General features: G+C 39.2%; 1 protein-coding gene across 1 annotated transcript in view; it reads left to right on the forward strand.

Moving 5' to 3' along the window:
• Positions 1–18064, forward strand: part of CFAP61 (cilia and flagella associated protein 61) — a 362517-nt gene that overhangs the window by 73851 nt on the left and 270602 nt on the right. The window contains exons 11-14 of the mRNA XM_036749971.1: positions 4296–4493; positions 5002–5110; positions 7333–7406; positions 9197–9289. Coding sequence (XP_036605866.1) covers positions 4296–4493; positions 5002–5110; positions 7333–7406; positions 9197–9289 — 474 coding nt within the window. The remainder of the gene's footprint in view (positions 1–4295; positions 4494–5001; positions 5111–7332; positions 7407–9196; positions 9290–18064) is intronic.

Genomic DNA, 18064 nt, shown 5'->3' on the forward strand with positions numbered 1-18064 from the left:
AGCAGCCTGGGTATTTCCCAGTCAGCCCTGACCTTTAGTTGACTTAGTGATGTTTCAGGCCTAAAACCACACCTTCATGTAGGCCCCTTTTGGGCTGTTTCCCAGTGAACTCTGGGTAAGATACCTGTACAGTAGATACAAAAAGTGCATTGTTGGGGTCCTCTGCCCCAACACCCAACTTGTTGGGGTCTGTTATGCCCCAACACCCAGGCCTTTGTCCAGCAAAGGACCTGATCTCGCAGACAATGAATGGGGCGGGAGCTGAAGATGGACAGTGACTCCGTTTTATTCAGGTTAAAAGCAAACTTTTATATCTTTGGTTACGTAGGCATTAGGACTGCCCTGGTCCCGCCTACTCTCCTCCCCTTCTCTTCCCTCGCTAACCCAAAGCTCCCTGCGATCAGGCAGTCCAGATAACGAACTGGAAGTTCCGTGTGCTCTGGCAAGCCCAGACAAAGAGCTGGAAGTGCCATGTGGTCAAGCAGGTCCGGGCAAAGACCTGGAATTGCTACGGAGGCAACAAAGGTGAGACCCTTCCTCTTGACTCCACCCATATCGCAGAGCACTGAGTTTACCTCAGCAGGCCCTGGGCAGGGAGGTCCGAGGAGGGCAGGGCTCAGCTCTAACTCGCCCTGTAACAGTGCATGTTTCTTTAAGAACTGACCACCCCTTAACTACTCCCTAATCCCACCCCCAAACACATAATTAGCATATTTGGCACATATTTTACCCCAAAATATCTTATGTAACATATACCTGTATCCCCTTTTAGATTGCAGGTTCCCTAAGAACTCTTGCTCACTGAAAAGCGTAATAAATCTTTGCCACCTTGACTTAAAGCATGCTTGGATCCGTGAATTCATTCCAGATGGCCCCATCCTTCTTCAGGACTTGGGTCCTTGAGGGGTTCTCCCCCTCAACTACCCTGTCTGGGAACTCCAGTCTTAGGGTTCCTGGACTTTGTCTCCCCAAACCCTCAACAGCACCAACTTATCCCATGCTGATTTTATTTGATTCTAGTACTGATTCTTCCCTGGTGAACTTACTTGCTTAAGCAAGTAGGCTTACTTGCTTGGTACATGAGTGGTATCAAACTCAAATAGAAATGGATCTCTTCAGGCCTCATGTTGTCTTAGAAAACCACAGGTTAACATTATGTATGTTATATCGTATTTTTATTTATTTCGTTAAGCATTTCCCAGTTAAATTCTAATCTAGTCCAGCATTTCTGCTGTACATGACATTCCATCTCCCTCCTCTACTTCATTTCCTGGAGTTCCTAGCCCCTTTTAGTAATGAACCCTAGTACCTTCTCATATATAGGCCCTTCCTGATCAATCGTTTTCTTCCCCTGTTAGCACTGTCACCTTAGCCTCAAAATTACTTTGTATTTCCCCTGTATATATTTTACACTGGTTCCCCACTTCCACCCCACCCCCTTGGTACTGTTTCATTTTTGTTTTTATATTTCCCAGTACCTATTACAATGCCTTGAATGTAGTAGACACTGAATAGATGCTTGGTGGATTGAATCAAAATATGTTTGCTAGATCACTCTTGGTCACTGTACATTTCAACTTAATGACTTGCTCAGTAGTATCTGCTCAATAAATATTTTTAACAGACTTCCCAGTTACCAAAGCTGAAGTGGGGCTAATAGAGACTTAATTATCTGCTGTGGAAATGAATGGAAACATGGAAGACCCCCAGTGACTGCCTTGTTGACAGTCCCAGCACTACATTTCCTGGGGCAGGAAACTCAGCATATTGACTTAGAACCCTGAAGCTCTTTGGCATGGAAGACTGCTGTCTCCTATGTTGATGAGGATGAGACTCCACATCATCAGTGTTGCACAGGCATATGGCAAGTCAGGGCTGTACCCTGGAACAGAAAGGACCTGGCACGGGAAATTAAAACCTGCTGCACTTGAGGTCCCAAGTTTCCTGTTCCTGTTAAAGAGATTTATTTATTGTCTTAAGGCTTTTCAACATAGTAGACATATGCTGAAGGGCCTTGGGTATCACAGTATTCCATAGCTGCCACACACAAAGAGACAGATCTCTTCTTATTTTTTTACAATTAAATCACTTGATTAAATAATACTGTATATTTTTCTTTGGTTGTTTAATGTCATCATCCGCTTCATCTTTAGATGCTGCGAGTATTTTTCAACTGTATTGGTAGATATTGGGGATACAAAGAAGCATAAGGCATGGATTCCAAAGGGAAATTGTTAACTTGGTGCATCAAGACATTTTCATAAAAAGAAAAAACAAAAATTCAGAGTAACACATTAAGCACTACATAAGGAATACAATTTGGTATATATTTCCTCTACTAGATTGTAACTCCTCAAGGATGAGGACCACCTTTTGCTACATTTATTTCCCTAGTATATCTAGTTAAACACTGGACACAGACACCGTTGACACTTAGTAATTGAACCGTAGTAACATGGTCAACAATCTAGTAAGAAGCCGTTAAAGATTTTCTTTCTAAGGAGCAAACAGGAATAACTGCCTTCCAAATCTGAAGATATGAGCTTATGAAGAGAGAATATTCGAGGTGACCGCTAAAAGTCTTTCACAAAGACACTAGTCTCATCCTTATCTTGAGGTGAAGGTGAACCTTGGTGCTCAAAGCTAATGTCATTGGAGACCAAGCTATGATAGGTTCTGTCCTGAGGGAAAGACTTCAACTAAGGTCCCAGCAGCAGATTGTGTCTTTTGCCTCATTACCAAACCAACTAAATACAGAGAAAGTCATCACCAGTAGGTGGAATACTTGGAGCTTGTCCAAAGAAGGTCCTATTCTGATTCCTCATTGTGGTGTGCAGATAATTTATGTTCTCAAAGTCTGTGCCAGGAGAAAACAAACTGACAGTTTCTATCAATCATGAAATGTTGCAGGACCAGGGACCCAATGTCATACTGTCCACTAGCTAAATGCCATATCTTTTACTAGAATACTATTTTTTTTGGAAGCATGGGGGAGTATGGAGTTGGAAATTGTGATAATAATACAAAATGGCCCCAGGCCCAGGAGACCTAAAAGAACAGAAGTGGGCTGAGGGCCATAGAAACCGTAGTTCTTAGATTTAGAAAGTGGAAATTTTAAAGAAATGAGGAAAACTAAGGATATAGCATGATTTTCCCTCTACCTCTTTTCTTGGTCTTATTTCTTCAAAACTCAAGTACCACCTTCTTCTTGAAGCCTTTCTTGAACCCCCAGTTTCAGAGCCTCCCTCCTCAAATTGCCTTGCATTCAATATCTGTGTATATACACATGCAGAAGTATACATACTGTCTCCCCATTAGAGTGTAAGATCCTCAAGGGCAGGAACTGTATCACTATTGGCTTTGTATCCCCTAGTGCTTAAGACAGCACCTGGTACCTACTAAGCACTTAACAAATGCTTGTTGAGCTATCAGTCTATGCCTTTGTTTTCTTTTAAGCAGATTTTCCTAGAGGAAAGCCACCCTATTGCAAAATAGAAATCTTTAAAAAAATTTCTCATTGTTAATATCCAACAACACTTATATGTGTTAAAATATACAAGACACCATAGAGATTATACAAGCAAAACCAAAATCAAGAAAAAATAAAATAAAAACAAAACAAAATCCCTCAAACCATTGAATAAAGCAACAACAAAAATGAGAATGAATGTACATACATACATTGCTATTATTTTCTGACTGTTTAAAGAAAGGATGGTGCTCTGTTTTAGCTTTAGCAGAGTAGTACCATCATTAACCATCCATCATAATTAACCTAAGATTTGTTGCTGCTCACATTATGTTCACTTACATAGTTGTAGTTACTACATATGTTCTTTTGGTTCTTTCTACACCCTTTCACATTATGTTTTCCCATATATCTTTGTGTATATCCCTGAATCCCCACCATCATCACCACTGCCCTGGGATAATTCTCCAGCACCTGGCAGTCTGGGACTCCAGAGGTTGACTGACCACTTTTCCCCTCAGGTGTTCTAAGTATTAACTCTGAAGGGCTGGGATTTCTAAGATTGTTGTTCAAATGCCCTCATCTGGTGTGCTTCCTACTGATTACCAACCAGATTTAGTTAGCTTCTGGAAAGGGTATTTGCAAAGCATGTGTAGTAATGGCAGTTGTTAGAGGAAAATTCCTCCTACAGGAAGGCACACTTGCATGCACGAGGTTCCTGGAGCTCAAGCTTAGAGAGCACATTTGGTCAAAGGATGAACTTACTGCTCCTTGTTACTGAAAGCTTCATTTTCTTTTTGTGGAGTCCTTATAAATTCTTCCTTAGGTGTTGTGCTTTCCTGCAGCTTCCTTGGTGGGTCAGTTTGCCCTTGGTCTCTCAGCCTCTGATAGAGATGCTACGCCAGCTACTGCTGCTCTGGGGGCACTGTTTCTGACCTTTAGAAGTTCACAAGGTTGTCACCTGATCAATGGGCCAAGGAAAGAAGCTCAATCTTCCACTCACTCCCAAGAGAATTTTCCCCTCGTGAGTTCTTCAACACTGGATTCAGCCACCTCTAGACTGACTGGCTTGCTGCTGGAATCCAAACGTTTGAACTGGCTTGCTGAGTTATACATAGGCTCAGAGGAGTGTCTGAATTTTCAAACAAACATAAGACATTTCTTGCATGGCATCTATCTTAATCCAATCCTCAAAGCCCTGTACTCCTCCCAAACTGATTAAGTATTCATTCACACCTAGTTTACAACTTTGATTCATTTGAGAAGTTTGGGCCTTCTGTTTTTACCTTAATTAGAGTGGGGGTAGAAATGCTCATCTTTTTCCTTTAATGTGCAGTAATATTCTAGTCATTGGGCACAAAGTTTTTTGTTTTGTTTTCTATCATAAATCATGCTGTTTAGAGGAATGTTTTTTGTGTGGGCAGGTCTGTTCTTCCTACCAATAATCTGTTTAGGATGTAAACCTAACAGTGGGTTCTCTGGGTCAAAGGGCTGGTAACTTTTATTGTATAATTCCATATTGCTTTCCGAAGTGTTCGGACCAGTTCGTTGCTTTCCCGGAAGATGATTACAATGGCTGTTTTCCCACAGCCATGCCAGCTTCAAATTTTTTATCTTGTACCATCTTTGATGATTCAGAAGGTATAAGATGCTACATTAGAATTGTGTTTCTTTGTTACTAATTTTGAACATTTTTTCAGATGATTGTTGGTAACTTGTGCTCCTTTTTATTAAACTGAGCCATTGTTTGCCAAAATTATGCCACCATTTTCAGGCTCTTGTAAGTAGATGCCAAGTTCTGTAGGTGACATAAACAAGCAAATCTCAATGAAATTTTGTGTAATCAATCATGCTAGATTTCATTTCTTTGTTGCATAGTACTACTGTAGCACCTTTCATCTGAAAATCTTGGAGCACATTATGAACATTAACTAATTAAACTTCACAAAACCCTAGTGACCTTGGGAAAGGAATATAGAGGATCACTTCACCCACTTCTGAAATGCAGCCACCTCAGGGGAGGAATGTGGCAGCTGCTTAATAATGCACTGCAACACTACACAACACTTTAGTTGAGGTAATTACTAATTGTAGTTAGTAATTGCCATGAATATTAGGCCATCAAATATTTAAGTCACCTGTATCTTTGAATTCATTACAAATCCAATTTGTTTCTTTAGTATTTGGGAAGGAAAAAAAGTCCTAGGTTGTATTTTTGATAGCATTTTCTGGTGTTTTGTCACTTACAAACTTAAAATGGGAAAGTGCCATATTTGAAAAAAAATCATGTAATATCCGAGCCTGTAATATTATTCATGCATCTCTTTTAGGTTCAAAGGTGTGTTTCTGCTGTCTTATGGAAACTAGAAACTTCATGTAGGAAGTATAAAACTGTTCCACTGACTGATTCCTCCCTTCACAGTCAAATGTAATTTGATTAGATAAGAGAGGTTCAAATGATTGGGAAAGTTTAAATTTTTATTTTCCTCAAATCATTTTCCTGTATTCTAAAGAGGTTCTCTCTATTTCTCCTTTTCTTCTGTCAGAAATACTATCCTACAGAAACTAGAGGTAGCTTTTCATTCTGTCCTCAATTTACTAATTCCTTTTCTCTGCTCCCCATAAATTCCTTCAGAATTTTATTTTTCTCGTATTGGTCTTGTCTTACTTCTTTGACATCTCTTTTTCAAAAATAAATGTTAAGGCAGAAATAAAGCTAGTGTCCAATGGGGGCTCAGAAACATCCAGGGGACCCAATCTACTTGCTAGCATTATGCGTTAATAGAAATGGAAAAGCAGAAAGAAGAGGGAATCCAAGAGGTGCTTTTGAGCCTAAAAGGTGTTCATTGCCACAGTACAAAGTAAAAAGACAAAACCTCCTCTCAAACTGGCAGCAGGTACTATTGAGTCTCAGATGAACCCCCAGGATCTGTATTGCAGCTGCTACTATACTTCAAAGAAGCTATAGCAGCTGGGCAAAACATCCTGGGGTTGAGCTGATCTGAGCCCCAAAGGCAGACACCAGATGTCATGGCTCAGAAATACCAGTGGCGTGAGAAACAGGTAAGTAATAAAGTAGAATGGAAAGGAAGGAGAATGAGATAGGAAGGAACAAAATTAGCCTCAGTGCTGCCCTTTCTCTGATTGTTATCCCAATGATTGTTCAGGCTCCAGATGCTATGGAACATTTACAGAAAAGAGAGAGGAAGAGCAAGATTTCTTAATCAAAACAAGAAATAATACTTTCTTTTTGTTTTAGTAAAAGATATAGGGTTTTAAAAATTATTTTGATTGTAATGAGCCCCCCAAACCTTGAAAGTAGACCAGAAAAAGATTGTATGTTACACGGACAATTTACTTTTTATGTACTTAAAAATATAATAAACATTTTGAATAGTGACTTTCAACATAATGACTTTCAAAGCTGTCCTGTTTGTCTGTGTTTCCTTCTGAACTTCCTTCTGTGGATTTATAAAACGTATGTCACAAACTATCTGGGGGTTATAGTATTTATTTATACATTTAAAAATTAAAATAATAGTGCTTAAAGCTCCAATTTACAATTATCTGCTCCCCTTTTGATTTCCAAACTGAAGGAAAATAATCCCACGTTTAATCCTTGACAATCAATATGTCTAACATAACTAATTATGACAATATATCCCATTCTTAAAAATATTTCAAGAACATTTTCAGAAAGACAAATATTATAAATTCTGATTATTATAAAGTCTAAGCTAATATAAAATTAATATTTTGACAATTATTATACAGATATTGAATATATGCTTTATTTTCTACTATAATTTAGGTATTTATCATTTGTATTACACGTTGATTTAATGTGACTTTTTCCCCCTCAGCAATGGAGGATGAAAGTCTCCAGACAATCCAAAAAACAGATGAAGAGTCAGTAGAACACGATATACATAGTATGGTAATTAAAACAATTAATTGAAATATAGAATGTGAAATATAGAGTATATAGAAATATAGGATATGAAATATATTATTTACTAGAAACTATACATTTGTAATGGACAAACTGAAGGTTTATATATTTTATTCAAGTACTATATTTCAGAAATGCAGCCATGCCCTCTCCTTCCTTTTGCTTCCTCTTCCCTCTGTCTCTCTCTCATCAGCAGCCCCTGGGGACTAATAGTATGCTGGTTGCTGCCTAAAGTACATATCTTTAGTTTTAAAGTGGAGAGTTCCTAACTGATGAAGGGTAATTATATATGAAAGATTATCTATAGCTCTTCTCCTTTCCATTGGAACCTCCACTCCAGCCCCTGTTACATGGGAATCTGCAGGTATCCAGACCCCCCACCCCAGAACTTCTGCTGCTCTGCCCCCTCCCTCTAATATTAGATACTTGGCAGGTAACTGCCAGGTAAAATATCAAGGAAGAGATTAAAGTTGGAATATATAGATTTAGGAATCTTCCCCATAAAGTTTACAAATACAGCCAAGGTGATAAGATCATCAGGGGGAGAGTATAGAGACATGAGGAATGAGGACTGAACCTTGTTGGACACACATGCTTAAAGGGCAGGTGGAAAATGATAAAATATTGGAAACTGAAGAAAGAACAGTGAGACAAGTATGTGGTAAACTAGGACATAATGGTATCATGAAAGCCATAGATCCTGAAGGAGGAAATGACCCATATTGTTAAATGCTACAAAGACATCAAAGATATTGAGATCTGAAAAAAATAGGTCATTGAATTTGACAATTAGGTCATCGGTCTCCTTGAAGAGAGCATTTTCAGTAGATAGATAGGGACAGAAGCCTGAATGTTATTCTAGGATGAGTGAAGAGGGTTATATAGTCCAGAATGACACCCTGGTCAGAACACATCTGTGTCATTTAGTTTGATTCTGAATGCCATATTTTAGGAAGGACATTAACAGATATGTCCAAGGGTCAGTGGGGATAGTGGGCAGATTAGAGAGCGTGCTATGACAGGGGCAATTAAAAGAGTTGGAGATGTTTAGTTGGAAGAAGAGAAGAATTAAGGGGATATAATTATTGTCTTCAATTATTTGAAAGTTATTTTGAAGAGGGATTTGATCCCTGGCTCTGGACAAGTCCACAGTGGGGTGGACGTTGCAGCAAGGATGTGAGGAAAATTTCCAACAATTAAAGCAGCCCCAGGGGGAAGAGGCTACCTCAGGAGGCTATGGTTTCCCCTCTTCCCTCAGGCCCTTGACTGGACGCTGATGGCAATTTGTTGGGGTTATTGTAGAAAAAATTATTTATCCTGTACAGGTTGTACCAGAAGGCTTCCAAGGTCTCTTCCAACTATGAAATTCTGTGATTCTGAATGTAACAGGGATGGGATGAAGGCAGAATTATGTCATTATATTATGGGATATATTATGTTGATAGTACTAAAGGTTCTGCATCGCTTTTCATAGCGTATTCAAGCTATATCATAAGTTAAATAGACTTTTGTGGGTTGGCTTTGCAACCTATCCATCGCTGTTTTGATGGGGAAAATTTGTTCCAACTTCCAGAAAAACAAGTTATTAACACACTTGAAACATAACCTGCTATAAATGAGTAACTGCCTTCATATGGATGTTATTTATGTTGGTTGAAGTGGAAATATGAGATGTCATGCAGAAACATTTTGTGAAAGTTTTGAGATAAGTACAAAAACAAAGACAAGGACAATATTGTAATTATCATCAATTCTTTTGCCATTCTCCTGTTTAGGAAGAAGAAGTTAAGGAAGAAGTCCTCTTTGAATACCTGCCTGAACCTGCTTCTTTGTCAACAAGTACAAGTGATCGCATTCATGAATCATATGTAAGGCTTACTTAAGTTATTTGAAAATGGGTTTTTCGGTCATTTGCTCATCCAAACAAATAGTCGAATAATTCCTACTTGAGTGCCTTTGTTCTTGCAATTTTTCCCACCTGGAATATTCACCCCCACCAATGCAGATAGCACTTCCTCCTAACCCACATCTGTTACACCTTTCAAGACCCAGCTCAAAATTCATGGCCTCATTTAGTCATTCAACTAACATCTATTAAATACCTTCATCAAGCCTCCTCCAATTAATCTAGAGTGTTATGATTGTTATGATCACTAAAGTGTCTCTCACAGTGACAAGAGAACCTGAATTCAGATTCTTTCTGCTACTTTTAACCTTTGTGACCTTGGGCTTAACCTCTTTGGCTCTCAATTTCCTCATCTATAAAATGAGACGGTTAGACTATATGATGTCTCAGGTCTCTTCCAGCTCTAGATTTATAAACCCAGGATTCCATGATGCATATTTTGTTTCCCCAACTCAATTATTAACAATTCCTTAGAAAGAAACATGACTTGGAATGACCAAGGAGCACATATTGCCATCCCTCCCATAGCAAGTGCTGAACCTAACAAATATATGTATACTGATTAGTTTCCAAACAAATTTTAATGGTTTGTGCTTTTGTGACATTTCTGCGATGCATTTAATTATTGGAATTTTAAAAATGTTAATGGTATAATTTTGAGTAAATGGCTATTATTAAAATGATTTTTTAAAATATGACCCCAAATCACTATCATCCTGCAATCTTATTCCTCCCACAGGATTCCTGTGACATGTGCATATATGTATATATATATGTATATATGCATATATGCATATATGTATATATACATATGTTTATACACACAACACACATATGTATGCATGTATATGTGTATATATGTATGTGTGCATATGCACATATGTATATACATATATGTATACATATATACACACATATATCTCCCAATTACATGTAAACATTTTTAATATTCATTTTTTAAAATTTTGAATTCCAAATCCTTTCCCTCCCTCCTGCCCCCTCCCACCCCTTGAGAAAGCAAGTGATATGTTATCAATTATACATGTGAAGTCATGTAAAACACATTTCCATATTAGACATGTTGTGAAAGAAAACACCACCCCCCAAAAAAAACCCAAGAGAAAAAAAGATGCTTTCTCAATAAGCACTCCGAGTTCATCAGCTCTCTCTCTGGAGGCAGATTTCCTACCATTTAGAATTGTCTTAGATCGTTGTCTTGATCACTCCTGTGGTTTTTTTTTAAATTTAAATTTATTTATTTAACATATTTGGTTTTCAGCATTGATTTTCACAACAGTTTGAATTACAAATTTTCTCCCCATTTCTACCCTCCCCCCCACTCCAAGATGGCTTATATTATGGTTGCCCTGTTCCCCAGTCAGCCCTCCCCTCTATCACCCCCCTCCCCTCTCATCCCCTTTTCCCTTCCTTTCTTGTAGGGCAAGATAAATTTCTATGCCCCATTGCCTGTGTATCTTATTTTTTAGTTGCATGCAAAAACTTTTTTTGTTTTTGAACATCTGATTTTAAAACTTTGAGTTCCAAATTCTCTCCCCTCTTCCCTTCCCACCCACCCTCCCTAAGAAGTCGAGCAATTCAACCTAGGCCACACATGTATCATTATGTATAACCCTTCCACAATACTCATGTTGTGAAAGGCTAACTACATTTTGCTCCTTCCCAACCCATCCCGCTTTATTGAATTTTCTCCCTTGACCCTGTCCCCTTTCCAAAGTGTTTGTTTTGATTACCTCCACCCCCATCTGCCCTCCCCTCCATCATCCCCCCCCTTTTATTTTTTTTTTATCTTTCTCCCTCTTCTTTCCTGTGGGGTAAGATACCCAACTGAGTATGTATGGTATTCCCCCTCAGGCCAAATCTGATGAGAGCAAGGTTCACTCATTCCCCCCTCACCTGCCCTCTCCCCTCCTCCCACAGAACTGTTTCCTCTTGCCACCTTTATGCGAGATAATCCACCCCATTCTATCTCTCCCTATCTCCCTCTCTCAGTATGTTGCTCTCTCATCCCTTAATTTCATTTTATTTGTTTTAGATATCTTCCCTTCATCTTCAACTCACCCTGTGTCTGCTCTCTCTCTTTTACATATATATACATATATATACACATACATATATAAAAACACACACATATATACACATACATACATATACACATAGATATATACATACATACACATTCACTTATATATAAACATATAGATACATACATAAACATATATATATATATGTATGCATATTCCCTTCAACTACCCTAATACTGAGGTCTCATGAATCATACACATCATCTTTCCATGTAGGAATGTAAACAAAACAGTTCAACTTTAGTAAGTCCCTTGCAATTTCCGTTTCTTGATTACCTTTTCATGCTTCTCTTGATTCTTGTGTTTGAAAGTCAAATTTTCTATTCAGTTCTGGTCTTTTCACTGAGAAAGCTTGAAAGTCCTCTATTTTATTGAAAATCCATATTTTGCCTTGGAACATGATACTCAGTTTTGCTGGGTAGGTGATTCTAGGTTTTAATCCTAGCTCCATTGACATCCAGAATATCGCATTCCAAGCCCTTCGATCTCTTAATGTAGAAGCTGCCAGATCTTGGGTTATTCTGATTGGGTTTCCACAATACTCAAATTGTTTCTTTCTGGTTGCTTGCAGTATTTTCTCCTTGATCTGGGAGCTCTGGAATTTGGCGACAATATTCCTAGGAGATTGCTTTTTGGGATCTATTTGAGAAGGCGATCGATGGATTCTTTCAATTTCTATTTTGCCCTGTGGCTCTAGAATATCAGGGCAGTTCTCCTTGATAATTTCTTGAAAGATGGTATCTAGGCTCTTTTTTTGATCATGGCTTTCAGGTAGTCCAATAATTTTTAAATTATCTCTCCTGGATCTATTTTCCAGGTCAATGGTTTTTCCGAGGAGATATTTCACATTGTCTTCCATTTTTTCATTCCTTTGGTTCTGTTTCATAATATCCTGATTTCTCATAAAGTCACTAGCTTCCACTTGCTCCAATCTAATTTTTAAAGTAGTATTTTCTTCAGTGGTCTTTTGGACCTCCTTTTCCATTTGGCTAATTCTGCCTTTCAAGGCATTCTTCTCCTCATTGGCTTTTTGGATCTCTTTTGCCATTTGAGTTAGTCTGTTTTTTAAGGTGTTGTTTTCTTCAGTGTATTTTTCAGTATTTTTTTGGGTCTCCTTTAGCAAGTCATTGACTTGTTTTTCATGGTTTTCTCGCATCCTTCTCATTTCTCTTCCCAATTTTTCCTCTACTTTTCTAACTTGCTTTTCCAAATCCTTTTTGAGTTCTTCTATGGCCTGGGGCCAGTTCATGTTTTTCTTGGAGGCTTTTGTTGTAGGCTCTATTACTTTGTTGTCTTCTTTAGGCTGTATGTTTTGGTCTTCTTTGTCACCAAAGAAAGAATCCAAAGTCTGAGACTGAATCTCGGTACGTTTTCGCTGCCTGGCCATATTCCCAACCCACTAACTTGACCCTTGAGTTTTTCAGTGGGGTATGACTGCTTGTAGACTAATGAGTTCTATGTTCCACGTTTGGGGGGGAGGTGCCAGCTCTGTCAGACTCGCACTACTCCTTCCCCAAGAACCCCCAGTCCAGACTGGGCTTAGATCTTCAGCAGGCTGTTGCACTCCTGCTCTGATCTGTCACTTAATTCCTCCCATCAGGTGGGCCTGGAGCCGGAAGTAACAACAGCTGTAGCTGCCCCACCTCCGCTGCCCCCGGGGCTGGAAGCTGAACTGCGAACTCCTTCCACTCCCACAGCTTTTCCCACTAACCTTCTCTGCAGTCTTTGGTGTTTGTGGGTCGAGGGGTCTGGTAACTGCCGCAGCTCACATATTCAGGGCACTAGGGCCCCCTCCGCCCGGCTTCTGGTCTGGATGGTCCATGCCGCTCAGGCTGGGCTCTGCTCCACTCCATTCCCAGCTCCCAGCTCCGTGTGGAATAGACCTCACCCAGAGACCATCCAGGCTGTCCTGGGCTGGAGCCCTGCTTCCCTCTGCTGTTCTGTGGGTTCTGCCGTTCTAGAATTGGTTCAGAGCCATTTTTTATAGGTTTTTGGAGGGACTCGGGTACGGAGCTCACTGTAGTCCCTGCTTACCAGCTGCCATCTTGGCTCCACCCCTACTCCTGTGGTTTTTAAGTTCCAGAGAGGTAAAACAAAAAAGGGAAAAAAGTAGACCAAAGTGTCAAAGAAAGTATTTGTGGGCTCTTGACTTTTAGGTCAGGGCCACAAAAGTTACAAGTTGCAAAGGCAGTGTATTATTTGCTCCAAGATCCCACTCTCATTGAATTTGATTGTGTACGTGATGGGGGGCATTGCAATAGAAGAGAGCCAAAATAAAGGTCTTCTTGTTTACAGTCACTTGGATCAGAGGTTCAGAACATTTGGGCTCAAAGAGACCTTAGAATCATCTGGTCCAGTCCCTTCATTTGACAACTGAAGAAACTGAATCTCACGGAGTTTAAGTGACTTGTTCTAAATCACACGTGAGCAGTAAGAGTAGTGCAGGATCAAATGAGACCATGTATGTGAAATGTTTTGTTAACTTTAAAGCACTATGGTATCAGCTGCTTTAATTAAATTTTGACACTAGTTATGTGACCACCAAACTTCAGTTTATTCATCATGTAAAGTGGGGTTTAATAATACCTGTAATACCTGCCTCTCAGAGTTCTTTTAAGGTTCAAATGAGAGAAAATATGTAAAGTGCTGTGCAAACTTTAAAACACTGTGCATCAGTATGTCTGTTTTTTTATAATTCAATTTAATATTTTTTGATATTTTTTTATTTTTAGTTTACAACATTCAGTTCCACGACCTTTTGAGTTTTAAATTTTCTCCCTCCCTCTTTCCCCCCTCCCACTCCCAAGATGGTATGCAATCCAATATAGGCTCTACATATACATTCACTTTAAACATATTTTCACATTAGTCATGTTACAAAGAAGAATTATAACCAATGGAATGAATTGTAAAAAAGAAGAAACAAAACAAAAAAGAGAGCAAGTAGTATGCTTCGATCTGCATTCAGACTCCATAATTCCTTTTCTGGATGTGGATAGCATCTTCCATCACGAATCTTTTAGAGTTATCTTAGAACCTTGCATTGCTGAGAAGAGCCAAGTCTGTCAGAGTTAGTCATAGCACAATGTGGTTGTAACTGTGTACAATGTTCTCCTGGTTCTGCTCCCCTCACTCAGCATCAGTTCATATAAGTCTTTCCAGGTTTTTCTGAAGTCCACTGGCTCACCATTTCTTATAGCTCAATTTAATATTTTTAAAGCACCTACTATATTCAAGGCATTGTGACTTAAACATTGGGTATACAAATTTAATGCCTCTCCCTGTGTTATTACACCCAACTTGAACTTGTGTTCATGGGTTGGGTACCCAGAGAGCAGCTGCTACTCTCGAGTTCTAGGGATATTCTGTGAGTCCACACTTTCTTACTCCCACTAATAGCTAAAAATCCAATTCGTTCAAAGCAATGGCATTTACACATTTACAGTGGCACATCAAGAACAGTAGCTACAAAACATTCCCCTAGTAAACCTGGGCCATACTTTCTTTCAAGTACATGTATCATTCATGAGTAAATTCAATGGGCACAAGTTCCTCCTCTTCCTTCATCTTTCCCTTCTTCGTTTCCTCTGTCTCCTCTTCCTTCTTATATGGGGCAGGTATGTATTTCTTATACAAAGAAATGGTAAGACTTAAACTAAACAAACAAATAGCAATGCTAGAGTCTTTTACCTAGGCTGGAGGTTGATCATTATTACCATCTAAACATGAAGCAATTCACAGGATTTCTGATTAGAAATTTTATATTTCACCCTAGCTCTGTGTGGTTTCCCCAAAGTTCACAATTTCTGGCAAGCCAGCAGCTTGGGTTCCTCCTCTTGTTGGTAGTTGATTTTTCTGAGACAGAGCTTCCCATACCTCTTAAGAGTCAGCTCCTTTCATTGGACCCAATACCTGTGGACCTCTATAACTCACAAGGTCACCACCAAGTCTGGCTGTATCCACTTCAACAATGATGTTCTATCATCTACCTACTCCGGAAAAGAAACACAAAGCAGAAAAAGTCAGGGGCCGAAGTGCAAGCTTGTCTAGTTTAGTCAAGCTGAGAGTGGCAGCAGGATGACAGCCTAGCCCTTTACCACTTATCCCTTTACAGGGAGTCTAGAGACTGAATAGAACTTTGCACACTGGAGTTGAAGTAACAGCCTGAACCAGAAGCTGACCCTTGATATAGCACCCTACCCAACTGCTATTCTCATTGATTGGGTGGAAGGAAGAGTAAGCAACAAGATACTGAGTTCTTTCAGTGCTGTGTCACCACATAGGTAGAAGTCAGGCCCCAAAGCTCCCATGTAATTGACCAGAGCCAGGAAAGGCAACTCTAAGCATGTTACATGGGGCAGCCTTTGTTATCCATATGTTGTTTTGTTGAGCATCACAGCAAACCCTGGGCAGTAGGGTTTGGATGTATGAGTTTGAGATTTCTATGAGATATTTAGGAGATGTTCAGTAGACAATTGATGATACAGGATAGGAGTTCAAGAGAAAGGTTAGGGCTGGATATATTGCTTTGAAGTATTCTATCTAAAGAGATGATATTTTAACCCAAATTATTGATGAGATTTGAGAGGCGGGGTGGGAGGGGCAGTGGCAAGGAAGGCATAGTCCTGAGTAACACACCCTAAAGGGACACCTGTGTGGTTTTAAATCAAAGCGAAGAACTTTGTGGGCAGGAGAGTAGGGAAAAGCAAGGAAACAAGAAGGTCACCAATGCAGATTGATATAGAGAGAACACCACAGGGATTAAATTAGAAAAAATTTAAGGACCAAAGGCAAGTATATATCTGGAGGTAGTACTTCAGTACATCTTTTCTCTCTGTCCTAGACTTTCCATATTGTCATTTTTGCAGAATCTTCTTCACTCTTCCTACCATAGTTCTGCCCTCATCCTCTATTTAGAATCAGTCAGAGGCAGAGTTGTAGCCAGAGCTAATCTTTGTTTTGAAAATAAATTAAGGCAATTTCCCCTACTGGCCTTTTTATCATTTGCCTGATAGCAATCAAACCGATTAGCAGACTTCATTGTGATGGATCAGCCTGGGTTCAAACCACAAATTTCTGAAATGTAGTGTCATGGTAATCACTTTATGCTACTGACAATATATTATCTAAATTTATAGTCATTGGTTAGTCTTTCTAACAATTGGATATTACTCTCATGTAGTTGCAGTTTTAATGATATTAATAGGAGAAATAAATGAGCCCATAAAGATTAAGTACAAGATCCTTATTTCTACCTGAAATTATCACTTTCATTTTGATTTTTGTAGTGGAAAAATGTTTATATTCAAATTCACATATCTCATAATAAATGTAGTATCTTATCCTGGAAATTCTGAGTGCACTATAAATTTTGTTATGGATATCCTAGGTCAATAGTCATTATCAGGATGTAGGTTTTCCCCAGACTGTCCCTCTAAAAGGATTTTGAGGCTTCCAAAATTACTTATCCCTTGGGAATATGTCATTTTGATTCCAACCACTCTTTTTATTGTTTGACTACTCTCTCTTTCCTATCCTGGTTCTTTCCCTAATTTTATGATCACTCTTCTGTCTTTTCCACTGACTTCTCTTCCTCCTCCTACCCCCTAAATGTGGGCATTCCCAAAGATTCTGTCTTTTCCTCTTCTCTCTACCTAGTAGTCTTAACCCTTCCAAAGAAGAGGTCAGTACCATGGCTAATGAGTGACTGAAAGCAGATGACTGAGTCAGCCATGAGCCTATGAATAACAAGTGACTCCCCCCACCCCCCAACTGGGTTGGTTTGTTTTACCTTTGTAGCAGGCTATTCTCTTTACTAGAAATATTTAAATAGGAGGAAGAGGTTGTTGGTACTGGTATAGATTTGTTTAGTTTGACTGACTTTGGTGCCTTTAAGCAATTTGGACTGCCTTTAGAATAAGAGTAAAAACCAGGTGAGTTTCTGGAACATGGAAAGGGTACAGCTGCACCATCTGTTTCCCAAGAAGAAAATTCCCTGTGACTGTGACATGGATATGTCAGTGTCTCTTTCCTTTGTGCACCTACCCAAGGAGAAGCATCTGGAGGAGGGAGTTTATGGTCATCGACATGGCTCTTTCCCAGGTGTCTTGTGTCCTGTGTTGGTATTTAGAGCTGTTGCTGGGTGTGATTAGTGTTAAGGTAAAGGCTGAATCTGTAAGAACCTTTCAGAGGCAGATTCCATTGCATTTCAGATTTGTTTATTACTCTGCCCCATTACCCCAACTTGTTTTGAGATCCTAGATGTAACAGGAAATAGCTTATGGGATATAAATATAAAGAAGATACAGTCTCTGTCTTCAAGGGGGTTGCATTCTAGTAAGGGAGATAAGACATTTACATAAAAAATAAAGGTAACATGAACCACAGGGATTCAGAAGAAAAATAGTTTCTAGGTGGCAGTAATGAAGAAAAATTTCATAGAAATGGCAGTTAAATGGAGCCTTGAAAGACGTGTGTTATTTCCATAAGCTATTTCCTGTTACATCTAGGATCTCAAGACAAGTTGGAGTGATGGGGCAGAGTAATAAACAAATCTGAAATGCAGCGGAATCTGCCTGTGAAAGGTTCTTACAGATACATAGATTTCCTCATTTGATTCTTACAACACCACTGTG

The sequence above is a fragment of the Trichosurus vulpecula genome, chromosome 3 (assembly GCF_011100635.1).
Source record: "Trichosurus vulpecula isolate mTriVul1 chromosome 3, mTriVul1.pri, whole genome shotgun sequence".
Taxonomy (NCBI): Eukaryota; Metazoa; Chordata; class Mammalia; order Diprotodontia; family Phalangeridae; genus Trichosurus; species Trichosurus vulpecula.